Source organism: Protomyctophum parallelum (assembly GCF_964188405.1).
Source record: "Protomyctophum parallelum genome assembly, chromosome: 2".
Lineage (NCBI taxonomy): Eukaryota > Metazoa > Chordata > Actinopteri > Myctophiformes > Myctophidae > Protomyctophum > Protomyctophum parallelum.
Window position 1 is genome coordinate 33,594,458 of NC_139699.1, and position 18,326 is coordinate 33,612,783.

At 42.4% G+C, this 18,326-nt stretch overlaps 1 protein-coding gene across 1 annotated transcript; it reads left to right on the forward strand.

Moving 5' to 3' along the window:
- Window positions 1-148: 148 nt before the first annotated feature.
- On the forward strand, window positions 149-16,449 carry slc30a4 (solute carrier family 30 member 4). Its single transcript, XM_083792927.1, has 8 exons — window positions 149-274; window positions 2,069-2,550; window positions 3,244-3,390; window positions 4,400-4,553; window positions 6,641-6,860; window positions 10,919-11,024; window positions 11,304-11,438; window positions 14,360-16,449. The coding sequence occupies exons 2-8, from the start codon at window positions 2,154-2,156 to the stop codon at window positions 14,512-14,514; spliced, it is 1,314 nt and encodes a 437-aa protein (XP_083649053.1). The 5' UTR covers window positions 149-274; window positions 2,069-2,153; the 3' UTR covers window positions 14,515-16,449.
- The last annotated feature ends 1,877 nt before the right edge of the window (window positions 16,450-18,326 follow it).

The following is an 18,326-nucleotide window of genomic DNA, read 5'->3' on the forward strand; positions in this document are numbered from 1 at the left end:
CACACACACACACACACACACACACACACACACACACACACACACACACACACACACACACACACACACACACACACACACACGTGTGTGTGACGTCATAGACCTACCCTTGGCCTTGGCATCTCCGTTCATGCCGTGGTTCAAGCAGAAAAAAACAAAAACAAACTTCACTTCCTGATCCGACAAGTCGACAGACAGATGCTTACTTTCATTGGGAATTATAACAATTCATGTTTAAATGAATAACTTTATGTATTAGGAAAATACCACATTGGTAAGTGTTCGTGTGTTTTGGATTTACCGCAACTATAATGTTTAAGTGCCTCCACTTGTCTGCAAACAAGTACATAATGGTAACTGACAAGTTAGCATAAGCTAGCCAATAGCTAATTAACTTTTCACCTTAATTACTTGTTAACACGCCTTTATGTTGTAGCATACACAGTCTATATTCTGGGATAATGATTCGTTACGTCAGCGCTTAATTTCTCAGTTATAGCCGTACTTTATAAGTAAGTCAATCAAAGCCTGTAAATGACCTGGATGTATGACTAAGTAGTGTGTGGGAAATGGCACTGGGTTACAAATTAAAACGAATGAATCTAGTTAGCCAGAATGTAAACCCAGACATGTTGAGTACACCAACGTTTTACGTTAGAAATGTTTAGAAATGTTTAGGTCCCCAGCATGTAGAAACTGCCGGATGCTAACTTATGTTGAGCAATTTTCATAATTAGCATAATATGTGACATTATCATTAATAACCTATAGAAGACAAAATATTAAAAGTTTCATCATGCTTTATCTAGCATGTGATGTGTCAAACTACACACACAGCACCTCAAAGGCCCTTAAAACAAGGCTCCAGACCTCCCAAAACAAACTGGTCAGGCTCCTGCTTGGCCTCACCCCCCCGAACCCACCTCACCCCTGCCCACTTTGACAGGCTGGAATGGCTTAGGGTCGACGACAGAGTACAGCATCTTGCAATGGGTCTGGTCCACAAGATTCGATACACCACCAAGATACCCATGTACCTGTCTAGATACTTCCTTAATGTAAACGAAGTCAACACCCACAACACCAGAGGGAGTGCAACAAACCATGTACAACCCAGATTCGGCACAAACAAGGGACTAAATTATTTTCGCTCCTATGCCACCAAAATGTGGAACGCCCTACCAACAGTCATTAAGACATGTTAATCCCTTGACTCCTTCAAAACTGCTCTCAAAGGGCACCTATGGACTGCTGCAATTCGAAACTGGCCCCCGTAAAATCTGAATCCCCCCCACCGCCCCCTTTTTCCCCTCACTGTATATGTTTCTTTTCCCTTTTTGCTTCCTTTATGATGAATTCCTGTTCTGTTCTTTAACTATATAGAAGTGGCTATTTGTACGTCTCTAAATGTTTTGATGAATTGAACATGGTGGACCCTCTTGTAAACAAGTGTATGAATGCTTAATTGGGTCGTCCACTCACAGTTAACAGTCTTTGTATTGAGTTTGTGCTTGAAATGTACTGTAATTCTGCAAACTGTTAATAAATATTTCAATCAATCAATCACTAGGGTTTTTTTATGATGCTGAATCCATTCCAAGCATTAGTTTAGCAAAAATAAACACTCATTGGGCTCTACAGCCATGCCCACTTGCCCAAATGTGCTGCCGTTTATTTTCAAAACTATTTCTTTTTTCAAAACTATTTTTTTTTTCAAAACTAATGTTTGAAATGGATTCAGCATCATGAAAACCCCCTAGTTTGACACATCACATGCTACATAAAGCATGATGAAATTTTGAATATTTTGCTTTCTATGGGTTGTTAATGGTATGGTCACATATTATGCCAATTATGAAAATTGCTCAACATATGCAAGTTAGCATCCGGCAGTTTCTACATGCTGGGGACCCATACTCAACATTTCTAACATAAAACCTTGGTGTACTCAACATGTCTGGGTTCACAATGGGACTCTATGGGCTGGCTACTAGACCAGAATGTCATATTTGGACGTGCATCTGTTAATGTTTGTCTGATGATAATGAGGATTGTCATTGTCCTCCAGGTGCGACAATATTGGAGCGATGCGTCCTCAACAATGTGAATGATTAGCTCCCACTGAACCCTGTCAGCACACACACACCTTCAAGATGTCAGGTGCTAACTTCATGAGCAAGGTCCGGTCCGTTTTCAAACGGGACCGGGAGGACTGGGACCTGAGCGACACGGCGCCCTTTGACTTCTCGTCGGACGAGCTCGCCGACGACGAAGCGCCCAAGTTCAACAAGCTGAAAGTGGTCGTCTCGGGAGAAATGACGGACTACTCCGCCGGAACCCCTTCTAACGGCATGGCGGTGAACACGGTGGTGGCGTCCGACGACGACTCGCTCCTGGACTCTTCCTCCAGCCTGGGCAGTCCGGGCCTGAACATGGGCCCTTGTGACAGCTGCGCCAAGAAGAGGGAGACCATCAAGCAGAGGAAAGTCATGAAGAAGCTTGGCTTTGCAGCTGTGCTCTATTTCCTCTTCATGATCGGGGAACTCATAGGTATGACTATGAAGTCAGGTGGCTGGCTGATAATTGATGGGTACCATTATCCAACATGCTCTCAGTGTTTGTATGCGCAATGATTGGTCAGCTCTTAATGACCAAAAACAATCGAGTCAGAGAGCTGCAAAACAGACAAGGTGTCAAGTCAACCACACCTATTGAGATGATACTTTACTTTATTGTCCCACGAGGGAAAAATTGTCTTGGGCAAAGTGCACTAGTACATCAAAAAAAAATTAAACACACACAGACACACAGATAGCAGCATTGTACAGACATTGCAGAGAGACAGACAACCCAGGCACAAGCTCTCCATAATCGGTATACTGTAATACATATTAAGTATAATGCAATTTAGCAATCAAGGAATAAATATTCGCAAGGTATAGTATCACAAATGTGTCCCATTTCTATTGTCACTATTCTGACTGAGTTAATAAACTTAATACATTCCTCATCTTATATGTGGTTTGCTATTAGCTCAGTTTGTGTCAATTGAGGAGGTTTTGCATCACACAAGTTTGCATGTAATACAGGTCCCATAATTATGTCCCAGTCTACACTTGTGCCTGTATAATCTCATACCCAACATCATGAATGTTCAAGTTGTTTAGACTGTGTAGACTTATTTAAAATAATCTATTACTGTGTCGTGCACATTGGAATGATCTAACTGTTTATGTTGTTTAGGTGGCTACATGGCAAACAGCTTAGCGATCATGACAGACGCACTGCACATGCTCACAGACCTGATAGGCATTGTGCTTTCTCTGCTGGCCCTCTGGCTGTCTGCCAAACCCCCCACCAAGAGATACACCTTTGGGCTGCAACGTCTGGGTAGGTGGTCTCCGATTTCTGACCCATTCCTGTCATTCTGTCCATCTCTCGCACAAGCATGGAATCCTCTTCGGGTTTAGTAAATGGTCCCACCTCCCCCCCTCCTACTACTAGTAGTAGTAGTAGTAGTACGGGTTAAAGTACTGTTTCAGACTGCGGCGGAGGAGTGCCGTCTCAAGCTAACTTGAGCCACGAGAGACACATCTAGTGTGCGATTTGCCATGGCGAACGTTGCGAAGTTTGCTTAGCCGACTTGGCTCCGTTCGAGTTGCGACCCGATGTTCTGGCGAGAGTGACTGGCTGCCACTCAAAGTGGCTACTGGCCAATCACAGGTCGGCCTAGCGCATCCTTAATACTCAAACCCGAAGAAGATTCCATGTTCGCATCTCTCGCCTGGCTATGAGCATGAATCATATTCAAATAATAATGTGTGTTGTCAACAGTGGCACTAAACAGTATCAATTATGTCTTTGACATCATCACCTTAGGTTGGCTGTTTTTATAGTCCGCTAAATAGCCACACTCTGTTTCTCCCTGCTATTACAGACCTGCCTGTTTCAGTACATACTGTCTGCACGTTGTTTGTTTGAATACCAACAAACTCGCCTCAAAACACTGTCGCCCCGGGCGTACAGCTGGCGCGGTGGAACTGCGCAGGCTGTTATTCCTAAACGTAACCTGTGTAAACTATGCTTAAACGGTTAAACTTAACGTTATTCCTAACCTTAACCTCAGTAAACGGTGCCAAAAGCTAACCCTATTCCTAAACTTAACCCCAGTAAAACTATGCCTAATCCTAAACTTATTTCTAACGTTATTCTCAGTAAAAACAGATACAAGAATACAAGAACCGCCCCACTGAGCGGTCGGTGTGAGGTCAGCTGAAAACAAGCGCGTGTTTCAAGGCGAGCATTCCGGATACCGTTTGTTTTTGTGTGTGGTACTAGCCTTGGTTCACTATGTCAAATGCACTTTAAAAGAATAAACGGATTCTGATTTGTGGCACAGAGGTGATTTCGGCAGCCATCAGTGTGCTGCTCATCTACATTCTGACGGGGGTGCTGCTGAACGAGGCGGTCCAGAGGACAGTACACCAGGACTTCAACATAGATGGTGATGTCATGCTCATCACAGCAGCTGTGGGCGTGGCTGTCAACCTTATGTGAGTCAGTGAGACATGCACAGTTGCACACACATCTATTATTATTATTTTGTACTAGATTGCATGCCATATCTGTACAAAACTATGGTCTGGTTTTGCTAAATTAACTCTGTATTCTAAAATTGATCCATGTCTGCATCTGCTGTCTGTGGAAATGTAACAATTCAGTCCAAATTATATTCACAGCACTGAGCACTGATTGGGCATTGTTTTACTGGCTCAGTGATACTGTGACTGTGAAGTGTTGATATGGATTTGTCAAGGCTATATATCTTTTTTGGGAGATCAGGTAGGCTAATATCAACCAATCTTTATGGCTCCGTGGGTGTGGTGGGGGGGGGAGGGGTGTGCGCGCCTCTCTCTCTCTCTCGCTCTCTCTCTATCTCTCTCTCTCTGCCCCCCCCCCATCCGTCTGGTTGGAGTTGCAAACCACTCGACTGACAGTGCCAAACTTTGTAGAGCACGCTGCCAGTAGGCCACAGAAGTACTGTGATTGAGCTGAAAACATTGCCGAAATAGGCTGTCACGTCACATGAATTCCGAGATCCACATTTGAAGAAAAGTCCACAATGGAGCCATGCCATTCCTATGTGGAGATTCTAACATCCAAGATAAATGTAGTGAACTCTATACCCTAAAGGTCATCTGATTACACTGGCCACACACGTACCTTTCATTACTGGAAGGCGTGTTTATTGTTGGCCACATTTTACATTTCAAGCACTTTAAATGGGTACATAAGTGTAGTGTAGTGCTTGAAATGTTCTTTTTTACAGTATGTAATGTATATAAAAAATGTATCAAACACCAGATAAATAACCTGCAACAACAACTCTTTATCAGTCACAGTCACAGGGGTCTCCTAGTCTCACGATCCAGACAGTTGCCTCCCATACTTCTGTCATACAGTCTGGAGATCAGAAGCTCTGACAATGAGATTAGGATCTCCCCAACTCTCCAGCTTTGCTAAACGGGAAATACGCTTTCAGTTGGATTGCCAATTTCAGCGAATCAGTCAATGGACTACCTCCATTTATCAGCTTTAAGTGTGTGTGTGTGTGTGTGTGTGTGTGTGTGTGTGTGTGTGTATATATACTGTATATATACATAATGTATATATATATATATATACTGTATATAAAAATATATATTTCATATATATTCCACTTTCAATATCGTCTGCTCACTTCACTTCTATCGTCATTTCCAATTTCACCTGTTTATTTCACCTGAGTTCTCTCTCTCACCTGATTGGATAAAATTGGTATCCTGACTTGAATTTATTTTTGTAGAATGATCTTTTTTACTGATACTGTGGCATTTGTGCTCCCAATTAAAGTCAGTTAGGAGCACCAGCAGTAATTTCAGAGCACACAATAACGTAATAAACACCAATTTGTAATCCACGATATCGTATCAACAACATAGTAAGTAACTAATGTACTTGCTACTGAAAGTAGCTTAAAATGCATGGTAGACCAATATTCTGGAGCCAGGATTTAAAATACAGTGTCCAGCTGGCTGTCTTGTCACTCATCCATCCATCTCTTCACCGAGACTGTCGGGAATCAATCCTCTCCGGACATTTTTATTTCCTCACCTTCATAGCCCATTTGGTTAATTTTCTCACTTGGACCACCCTGGACTGACCACTGTGCCTATCTCAGTACTCATTACATTCCTCACTCTGCTCCACCTCCAGAACAATGTCAAGTTCTCGGACATTCTAAAACAGATTACCCGAACCCCATTAATGTCTCATAGGTTGGACTCTATAGAACCAAGATCTGAAAAGTTTTTAGCACAAAAATCCTACAGGAGTACACCTTGTACTATTGGCACATTGGATCCCTAGGACAGGTATTAGATTTAGATTAGATTCAATTTATTGTCACTGCACATAATCGGTAATCGTGATTGGAACATTGGCATTTCTAGAGCAAGGATTGGCCTCATTTTCAAACAGATATTTTTAGAATCTGATCTCAGGTCTGATCTCAGGTCAAAATAGGTTAAGTGGTTTGGACCAAATGCATATTGATAAGGGTCACATCACATGCTCATTCTCTGTCCTTCTGTGCCATCAGCATGGGTTTCCTGCTCAACCAGAATGGTCACCTCCACTCCCATGGAGGCCATGGTCATGGTCATGGTCATGGTCCTGCAGCTTCCCAGCCCCCGGCTGGGGTAGGCCAGCAGCGTCAGCCTCACGGCAGCCTGGCGGTCAGGGCGGCCTTCATCCACGCCCTGGGGGACCTGGTCCAGAGTGTTGGGGTGCTCATAGCCGCCTACATTGTCCGCTTCAAGGTGCCTTGCTGTCATTACGCTTTGGCTTTAATGATATGTGTATTTGTTTATCCCATTTAGACCTGATTTAAAAACATTCACTTTGAAAGAATATATATTCAAAGATTTGCGCCTTTTTCAAAAATGGCAGACTTACTGAGGAGGGGAGAATTTTGTTGATGCTTTGTCAGATTCAGGGTAATAATGTAATTCTAGCAAATGTCTATGCTCCAAATGTCGAGGACCCCTCATTCTTTGGTGTCCTTGAGAGGATGTTAGGTGAAATGGGGGATTATCCCATCTTGCTGGGTTCGGATATTAATTAAGTTATGGATAGTGTTCTAGATCGTAGTTCTGCGTTGGTCCGTTCATCCAGGGCACAGGTTGCATTAAAGGACATGACGAAGGAGATGGGCCTGATAGATATTTGGCGCATACAGAAGCCAACAGCAAGAGACTACACTTATTATAGCCCCGGTCATGGCTCATTTAGCAGAATTGATTACTTATTAGTATCACAATCATTAGTATCATCTGTACTCTCAACGGATATTGGCAACAGAATCATCTCTGACCACAGTCCAATTTACTTGAACATAACATCGATTCGCAAACCTGAAAGAACAACCAGGTGGAGACTCAATTCTAGCCTGCTAATGGATGAGACCTTTAAAGAGTCATTAATAGCACAAATAACTCTCTATACCGAAACCAACCTACCAACAGCACCATCGGCAGGGATTGCTTGGGAGGCCCTGAAAGCTTTTTTGAGGGGTCATATAATTCAACATGCGTCTTTAAAAAAAAAAGAAAATGTTGCTAAGCTACAGGAGCTCGAAAACAAAATTGGAATCGCTGAAGAGAAATTCAAAATTAACACATCTTCTGAGAATTTGAGGACTTTGACTAAACTGAAATATGATTTTAATCTAATCGTTACACAGAAAGCAGAATTTGCTCTATTCCGGGCTAGGCAGAAATACTTTGAGGAAGGGGATAAGGCTGGGAGATTACTTGCTAGATACATTAAACAGAGGGAGGCAATGAGTGCGATTCCCGCTATTAGAGACGGCGAGGGGTGCCTTGTGTCTGACCCTAAGGGGATTAATTCTGCGTTTCGAGGCTTTTATAACCATCTCTATACTTCTGAATCGGTAGCAGAACAGGGAGATATTACTTATTTTCTGGCTGACCTTGATTTACCAAAACTCTCTTTGGACCAGATTAAACGCCTTGATTTGCCCATCACTGTGAGTGAAATAACAGACGTTATAGGACTGTTACCCACAAGTAAAGCCCCTGGGTTAGACGGTTTCACCGCAGAGTTTTATAAGGCCTACGCAGAGGAGCTAGCCCCATTACTTTTAGGAACATATAACGAGGCTTTTAAAAACTGGTAGTCTTCCCCCTTCTCTGACTGAAGCAGTCATCACACTTATTCCTAAAGAAGGGCGGGACCCCTTGGAATGTAAGAATTACAGGCCAATTAGTCTGACCTCATGCGACAGTAACATTTTCTCTAAAATATTAGCGAACCTGATAGATAAAGTCATAACGTCACTGATTCACTCGGACCGGGTGGGCTTTATACACTCACGCTCCTCGTCGGATAATATTAGACGACTGGTTGACATTATGTGGGCTACTCAGGACGACTCATCTGACTCCTCCCCCTTGGCGGCCATTTCTCTTGATGCCGAAAAGGCGTTTGATAGGGTGGAGTGGCAGTACTTGTTCTCCACCCTGGAATGTTTTGGTTTTAGTAAGAAATTCATTGGCTGGATTAAACTCATTTACACTCGTCCTATTGCATCAGTACTGACCAATGGCATTATATCGTCTCCGTTCCAACTGGGAAGGGGGACTAGGCAGGGAGATCCGGCCTCACCTCTGTTATTCGCCATTGCCCTTGAACCCCTAGCGGCTGCAATTCGCAAGGACCAGGCGTTTCCGGGCATTACAATTGACAATAAATGCCACAAATTAATGTTGTACGCGGACGACATACTTCTATTTGTCTCGGATCCTGAGCATTCCCTTCCATCTCTATTTAAAACTATTGATAGGTTCTCATCCATATCAGGCTATAAGATAAATTGGTCAAAATCTGAGGTCCTACCACTCACTTCATACTGTCCTAAATCATTGTTTCAGGCGGGCTCATTTGACTGGCCTAAAAAGGGCATAAAGTATTTAGGCATAGTCTTCCCTTCTAAATTGGACGAGTTAGTAAAAACTAACTTTGAACCGCTCCTGGATAAAATACGGACTGATGTAGAACGATGGTCTCCTTTGTTTCTTTCTATGTGGGGTAAGGCAAACATTATTAAGATGAACTGTGCTCCGAGACTCAACTATCTGCTACAGGCCCTCCCAGTTAAGATTCCATTACATTATTTCAAACAATTTGACCAAATTTGTAATAAGTTCTTATGGAACAACAAACGTCCAAGAATGAGCTTAAAAAAACTGCAGAAGCCGGTGGATAAAGGGGGTCTGGGTATACCCAATCTCTTGCTCTACCACTATGCGTTCACCATGAGGCATATGGTACAATGGTCCCTTCCACCGGAAAGGGCCCCGCCGTGGTTTAGTCTTGAGAGCGCACTTTGTGCTCCTCTGACGCCTATTGAATGTCTCACAACTAAACTGGACTCAATTAGCAAATCACACCCGATTATGTCTCACATTCACTGGGTTTGGAGGAAAATAGCTCGTATGTTTAAGTTCAATCCCCATCTCCATTGGTCAGCTGGCATCTGGCAAAATCCCAAACTTTGTATAGGTAAAAAGCCCTTCCTCTGGGACCCATGGTATCGACGGGGTGTAAAGATTTTGGGAGACCTATACCAAGAAAACAATTTGAAATCATTTGAAGAATTAAAAACAGAATTTGGCCTACCACATAATCACTTCTGGCAGTACTTACAACTGAGTCACCTATTGGAGAAAACCTTTGGTTCTCTCACATCACCCCCCCCCCCCCTAAAATTGACACAGTGGAGAGTATTTTTAAAATATTCGGATTGGGACATGAGGCTTCTACATACTATGCCATGTTACTAGATGCATCTGACCAGTGTAAATCCACACCCAAGTTGCCATGGGAAAGGGATTTAGGGATTACAATATCAGATGGTGACTGGGCTAGAATTCTTAGGAATGGAAGGAAAATGTCAAGAGAACTACGTACAAGGTTGATTCAATTCAAAATTATAAATAGAATATATTGGACACCATCGAGACTGTTTAGGGTCGGCTTGACTGATGGTCCTGAATGCTGGAGGTGTCAGGATAGAGACGGTACACTTGTACACATGCTTTGGGGCTGTTCCAAAATTCAGGAATATTGGACCGCTATACATGAAAGACTGGAGAGAATAGCGGGTCTACACATTCCTTTTTCACCCAGTCTGTTCATTCTGGGGGATCCTGCCACATTGAGGCACGTTGCTCCTCCTTTAGCTGAATGGATACAAACGGCCATCATGTCAGGTAGGAGGCTGGTGGTCAAGGACTGGAAGGCCCCATCTGCACCTGCACCGTCCCTTTGGGACGCCTCAATGGGACTATTGGCCGCATACGAGCGACTGTCATACAGGCTGCTCAATAGACTGGACGACTATGACTCAAAATGGGGCTTTTACCATATGCATGTATCAGGACTCTGAATAGTTTCTAGCTCTGAGTGAGCTCTGAACGGGCTGCAACGTTGGAAAAATGTCTGGAATTGGGGCTGGGGTGGACTGTGGGATATTTCTGTGCATCTGTAGTATTGTATTGTTGTATTGTATTGTTTTGTGTATTTCTTTGGTTGTCTCTTGTCAATGTTTTATACATATGGAAGAAAATAAATAAAGTACAAATCATTAAAAAAAAATGGCAGACCTACAAGCTCGTAGCGCGCCACTCGGTGGCGCGCTATGAGCTTGTAGATCTGCTATTTTTCAATAGCTACATTATAAAATAATGTTATGCCCAAAATGGGTTAATTGGATCAAATGTATATACCGAGCTGAAAATGCCATTTCCTTTACAAAATTCACCAATTTGAATCTTCACACTTTTAATCTTAACAGCCGGACTATAAGCTGGCAGACCCCATCTGTACCTACATCTTCTCAATTCTGGTACTATTCACCACTGTCCGCATCATAAGAGACACAGGAGTCATCTTGCTAGAGGGTAAGAGTGTACAAAGATAACCAAATGAACACGTTTTTACTGTGTATGTTTTCGGTGTATCATCATGTCAGGGATCATTCCCTCCAGAATACGTGAGATACAGAATTGAACCAAAGGTTGTTTTTGTTTTTTCACCATCAACTTTATTGAAACTTAATAGCTAGTGGACAAAAAACACTGGCATCATTGCATGTGGGGGTGCATTATGGCACTGTGTAATTTAGTGGAACCTAATGGCTGTGTATTGTATTGTTTGTTTTGTTTATTGTTTCATGTTAGGTGCTCCCAAGCACTTGCCTGTTCAGCGAATTGAAGAGGACCTGCTTAAGATGGAGGACGTGCAGTCAGTGGATGAGCTGAATGTGTGGGCGTTGACCGGCGACAAGACTGCCGCCCTTGTACACCTCCAGCTCTGTGAGTGGCCACATAAACTCTCGCTCATCCCATACGAGGGCTCGTTGGGGTCCGGGTCGGTTCTGACTCCATTACCTTGTGTCCCAGGTCTGTTACCTGTTCTCAGAATTTGCTGATCAGGAGAGAACAGCATGAAGTGCATAACTAGATGAACTAGGATCATATTACTGCAGCGCAAATGAGAGGGAAAAGCTCAGCTGCGCATGCATGGCAGGCTGCTAGCTGGGTGCAGTGACTTGGGAGAGCCTATAAAACAATAGCTCCTGAGATAAAAACTGCGAACACCATGTGTGATAATGGGATCCTCCTTCATTCATTCATTTGATTTATTTTTAATTATTAGCTTTGTCAGGTCGATGTAACTCAGACAGTGGGGGGTGGGGGGGGGGGGGGGGGGGGGGGGTGGTGACTCGGTTCTGTAATATCTTGGAAGATCTCGGAATGACTTTCACAGTTACAATTTGGGTTGAGGTCCAAAAGGGGTGCATACTTAGTTTAGACTAGTCATTGGTTAGACATGGGTTAAGTTTAGGTTTGGGTGTGCTGCCCCGTGGGAGGTTAGGGTTAGGGTGAGGATTTGAGATAGGTTGTAGTTGTAGGACTAATGACTGGCCTTCTGGCTCCAAAACTGTGGAATGCACTTCCCATTGCAGTCAGAACTGCAGCATCACTCCCAATCTTCCGCCGTAGCCTGAAAACCCACCTTTTCAGACTCCATCATGGCCCATAGCACTTACCCTAACCCCTTAGATAGCATTTCTGTTGGCTTAGATAGCATTTGACACAGACTTATAGCATGTTATGTAGACAGCACTATAATTGTATTGTATATAGTCATAGCACGCCATAGTACATATGTATAGCATAGTAGTAAATATGTATAGTTTATATGTATAGTGTATGTATAGTTTCATTATATAGATATTCCACTGTTACTTTCTTAGCGTACGCATGTTTCATGATATTGATAAATGCTTTTATGTGATGTATTCCCATGCTTTTGTTCTTGCTTAAATGTAAGTCGCTCTGGATTAAGAGCGTCTGCTAAATGCCTAAATTGTAAATTGTAAATTGGTCTAACCAATGACTAGTCTAAACCAAGTACTGTCTAAACTAAGTACTGCACCCGTCCAAAAATCTCTGAACAAATTCAGGCTCCATACGGCTCCATACTACATTATGGTTCAGGTCCTATGTCGTAACCGATCAGGTCTCGGATCTAGGTTCAGTTTCCATTAGGATTCAAGTCCATTATTGAGGGCCGCTAGCTATAGAGCGTCGCAGTCTCGCCCCCTTTCAGAACGACGAGGGCCCAGGAAATAATTCCCCCATAGACATTTCAAAAAGTATTTATTTAAAGAGCTTTTAAGCCTTGTACAAAGCCAACTCGAGTTGTGACAAATCATGACAACAAATACTGTTTTGGGCCGATCAAATTCTTCTTCTTTCTAATTATTTGATCTGCACAAAACATTGTGTATATTGTCATGATTTGTCACGATCCGAGTTGGCTTTGTCTGCGGCGTAACCGTCTTTAAATAAATAATTTTTGAAAAGTCTATGAGGAAAATGAACGGGAAAATATTTCCTGGGTTCTCGTAGGGGGTGGGACTGAGACAATGAATGGAGAATTTTGCTTCATAGTGTCTGAGCAAATCGGCTTAGTGTATATTTTCGTCCCATCGACAATGAATGGACAATTTGACGTCATATTGTCTTGTCCGGACAGGAGGCAACCCACAGAGCCTAGTCCCTCCACATGCCACAATTGTACCTCTCAGTCCTGGCATAGTAGTTCCGGAGTGGTGCTGATGGTGGGTCTGATCGAGGGTAGCTACTGGGACGTAAGTCTGGACTAGATCACCCCGGCTGGGTCACCCGAGTGAGGGGTATGATGTTCGCGAGACCTGAAACCCTGATGACCTTGGGATACATCACTGAGGATACGTCCCAGTTGCATCCATGCGATGTATTTTTGTTCTTAGCAAATAGGCATAGTGTCTACTACTTTACATCATGGTGATGTACAGAAAGATGATAATTCCGCCCTTCACTTCACACAGGTGTGATTACCCATGAAGAGCTGTGCTGTAGCAGTCTCTTCATTGGACATGGCAATCAACAATGCCAATAGTTTTTTGTTTTTTTGTTTTTCTTTTGAGAAATGTATCGACACATCCATTCAGAATGATGTGCATTGAACCGAATAAATGTTATTTCACGTAAATATAATGGCCAATAATCTAGAAAATTCTTATCTGATCTTGAGCAGAAACCACCCAAAACATTAATGTTGATAATGCTACAGTAGGAGATGTTATTGGACTCAGAGTTTTACATTGAGTGTAAAAACAGCTAAAAGAGAAATTCACATTCATAATTGACCTTTTGCTAATCCCTACCCACACCATTCTGTTACTGTATCCATAACACATTTACATCTATAACAACTATAAACGGCATAAACTGCACGTTTCTAAACATGCTCACAAATCTACAGTATAGTGTTTCAAGATAAACCATGTCAAAGTAACCAGTAGCACATCAACATCTCTTAGGATGTTTACATTTGTAACTTTTAATTGTTGTTATGTTATGAATTAGTTGCCATTGTGCGTGCGTGTGGTGTGTGTGTGTGCACTGCATGCACATGCAGTGGATTCATTTGTGATTATTACATACTCGTCTTACTATATGTCTCATCTCTCTTGGATATCATTTGCTAGCCTCTCTCTCTCTACTGTCTACTTTCATGCTCAAAAACACATGTTTATTTGGGACCTTTAGCATAAGTGCTGACTGCTCATAGTGGTTGGTTGTTTAAAACAAAAAGAAACAGTTGTTTGGCTGCTGAACTGAGCTTATATCATGTTCACCTTTTCTTCTATTTGTTTTCAACCATGTCTACGTCTGTGTTGCAGCACCCTCTAGTGCCAGTGCATGGGAAGACGTCCAGGCCAAGGCTCGCCACCTGTTGCTGCACACCTACAGTGTCACGCGGTGCACAGTGCAGGTCCAGACACACAGACAAAGGCCAGTACACACTTGTGCTCACTGTCAGCTTCCCAGCGCCTGAGGATGCAGCACTTAGCACACTAGCTGACAGGATGCGCTTGGTGGAGCCTCTTGGCAGAGAGATACAGAATGACAGTATGGTAACACCATTGTCTCAGCTCAGTGCCATATAGCAAGACCAGCAGTATATGCAAGTGCAGAGCCATAGAGTAAGACAGAGTTACGACATTGAGGGGGCATAAAACAGCCCGGTCACGTGGTTCATGTACTCGCGCGAGCCCACATGCATTCCGTAAACTTCCAGTTGTCCCTTTTCAAGAGAAGTCTATGTAGAAGAGCCCTGGCCCCATGAAGTGAACGGAGTTGTCGTAACTCTGTCTTACTCGATGGCTCTGTGCAAGTGGACAGTGTTTGAACACTTGTGCCAAATGTTTGGGTTTTAACGGATGACTTTCTCCTTTTTTTTCCTTTTTTTTTTAACTTAATTTCAAACGAAATGTTGACTTAAGTGTCCTCATGCTCTTAAATCACCATGGAAGCCTAAGTCATGTTTCCAGGTGTAATTGTACAATTTATCACTGTGTTTGTGTGTGTGTGTGTGGGGGGGGGGGGTTGACAGAAACCACTCACTGTTATCTAAAGAGCGAATTCATCTGAACTCCTGAGGTGGAATCCAGTCTTCACATGTTCCTGGGCAGCACCAAAGTAACACATGTCATGTGTGCAGTACAATACCCAGTGTTAATTTAACTGTGTACAAAATACAAATGCATTTGTTTTATCACGGTGGCTTTTACTCTCTGTATTCAGCTGGTCAGATGGTCAATTGCCTCTGTTGTTGGATCCTTTTGGAGGTTGTGGCAAGGAGTTTGATCTCCAAACATATGCACCGAATCATGTTCTCATTCTTATCCACCTAATCATGTTCTCATAATTAGTATTAAGGCTCTCATATTACTGACATTCGCTGTACTCTGTAAGTTGTCTAATTTGTCTGTATTGGCCAACAGTAATAACGATAATGCCCTTCATTTCTTTTACCTTTTTCTTCCAGTTTAGTTGTGCCAATTTGCGATGTATTCTAGTCCCTTGTCACTGGTAACTCTTACACTTGGTTGGCACAACGAGAGTCTCCTCCGATAACGAGTAATGTCACGGACGCTTCTTTTCAGTTTAGGCGTTTTACCGGGAAGGATGTAACGTATGCAGAGGTTCATATAATCCTAGTACCACCTACATGTGCCCTGACCAACCTCTAGGAGGTGCTAGTGCTGTGGCAGAGAGCACCCTCTCTGCCTGGCTTCCCTCCCACCAAAACGGACAATTGCGTTCATATGGACGCCCAGCCCCAAACTGGAAGGATTCAAACCCCTCGTCTCTTTAGTGGTCGGCAGGAACTTTACCCCTGCAGTTATTTGTGTGTGTGCGATGGTTCTTTAATGCTAATGTATTGCTTTGGAGAACGGCCAAGTGACAATCAAATTATCATGACTTTTCTATCATTCAAAATATATTACGGTGGTTAGACCGATCTCTTTACAACATAGTTCCACATTGTGCAACATGTTAAGATTTCATAACGTAATATGTTCATGTAATGCACTCGTCTCAGTACAGTCAACTATACAGAAGTGGGCATTTACAGTATTTTGGCATTGCAGTATTTTCATGCGAAAAGGTTAATTTTAATGTTCCTCCTTCACAAGATTGATTCATGTATTTGCACATTCCAGCATGAAGCTTCTCCTGGAAATCTGTACAGGAAGAAACATTTCACAACATTGTATTGGTTACTGTTTTAATGTATTTTATCATTTGTGAGAATGCCTCAGTCATGCTTTCTTTTACAGTACAACTTGCATGATTATAACTTTCTCTGCTGAAATATCAATTATTACTAATATGATAATAAAATAAATGAAATGTTGTAAAATGTGAGCTCAAGAACATGAACATTGTATGGTTTGCTAGGTAGACTTGAACCCGAATGCCCAATGTCCATAAACTGTGTTATATATTCTCAGCACAAGGAGGTATTGTTTGCCAAAAGCTGTCAGGAAATCCTACCTAAAATTGGATATTTAATTTTATTATTGTGACCAAAGGTCGCAGTTAACTATGGAATTGTGCATTTCCCGTCAGTGTGTCGGGGTGAGAGAGCATGTGACATCATCAGGGATGATCCCTGATGTCATCAATATTGGCCAGCAATTCTACATCTGACCTCAAACTCTCCATATATGGAGCTGACCTCAAACCCTCCATATATGGAGCTGACCTCAAACCCTCCATATATGGAGCTGACCTGTTAAGACATTCCATATGTTGGTCCATTCTTCCTCTTCGATGTCTCCCTTTTGACTGATACCTGTCCATTTAAACTCTGACGGGCCTGCCCCGAAGTTATTAGTGCAGCCCCGCCCGGCAGCAACAGGCCCGAACATTAATTACTTACCCCCCCATGCCAAAGCGCCAGCGCTCGCCCAGCAGTCTGCGGTCTGCAGCAACGGCAAAAGCTCTTGTCGCCCCAGGTATATACGGTATTTGGTCTTGGGGACCTCCAATGAGGTTTGCGTCACCAGACCTGAGGGAGCGGGAGGGGAATGATGTTTGAGGCTGTTGCAGAGGTAGGGGGGAGTCCGATTATTTAGTGCTTTGTAGGTGTTTAGTGTTTTGAAATGGATTCTTTGTTTAACCAGGGGCCCGTTCCACGAAACTTGGATTAGAGATTAAGCCGGGCTTTAACACATATCCTGGCTTAATATATCCTGGATCAGTGATTAACCGGTTTCATGAAAGCTGGTTGATCTTGCCAGATTAACTTAACCAGTTAACCTGGATATGTTGAGGCTTGATTCGGTTTCATGAAAGTGATGCTACATTAGTTACCATGGAAACTAATGCTTTGGACTTAGCCTGCTCCGGACCAGGCTAACAGCCAGGTTTACCTAATCCTGATGTCTTTACTGTTCATTAATTAAGCAGTCAAACTGATCACAAACCAATGATGTTTTCCAGATTTATTCAATTATTATGGGTTTATGTTGCCTTATTTGTATCGGTCTGCATTAAAGGACTAATTTAAGCACTATATAAAATCAAATAACCAAAATATATAGGCTGCACAACATCATGACAGCTTGTGAGCTTGTAGATCAGCTGCTTTTGGTGAACCCATGAATAGGTTTGCTGTCGTGCAAGTGCACGGTTAAGAAGAATTATTATTATTATATTATATTATTATTTTATTTTTTTGTAAAAGTGAAAACGTTACCATTGTTTTACAACATATTACCATTGTAACTTTTCACCCACTACTAGTCCTACATACTTACACCTAGAAACCCCATTCAAACCTATTTAGGTTCATCCTACGGTGGACATGTGTGCCTGAAAAGGAATCTTTGAAATGTTTCATAGTTTTAGAAATATAGTGCTTTCAAATTTGAGACATTTATAGGCAGATAGTGGCACTTCAAAAAATCACTTTCACCTAGAAACTCCATTCACACTTTGTAAAATTCAGCTTACTGTGGAGACACATGCTGGAACTTTTTACTTTGAAATGTTTTGTAGTTTCTGAGTTATTTAACTTAAACGCCCAATGCATTCTCAATGACAATAGCACAAACTTTGGCATGCTACATGAACCCATGACCCTCACCAGTCTGGCCCCTGTCTGGACAACAACCCCCTTCCCCAAAGGTAGCTCCCTCAGAGGAGGGAGTTATGGCCAAATATCACAATGCGACAATATCATTATGCTTACAATATTAAGAATTCTGTTTTAAGTTAATAGTAGTGGTAAAATGTAAACTATATTTTTGGGGTATTTAATCGTTCAGTCTATCCACTATTGAGAGTATGTTCTCT

Coding starts and splice junctions, on each gene's coding strand:
- slc30a4 (XM_083792927.1), top strand. CDS start 2,154: ATGTCAGGTGCTAACTTCATGAGCAAGGTCCGGTCCGTTTTCAAACGG. Junction 6,861..10,918: donor CCTACATTGTCCGCTTCAAG/GTGCCTTGCTGT, acceptor TAATCTTAACAG/CCGGACTATAAGCTGGCAGA. Junction 11,439..14,359: donor CCTTGTACACCTCCAGCTCT/GTGAGTGGCCAC, acceptor TCTGTGTTGCAG/CACCCTCTAGTGCCAGTGCA.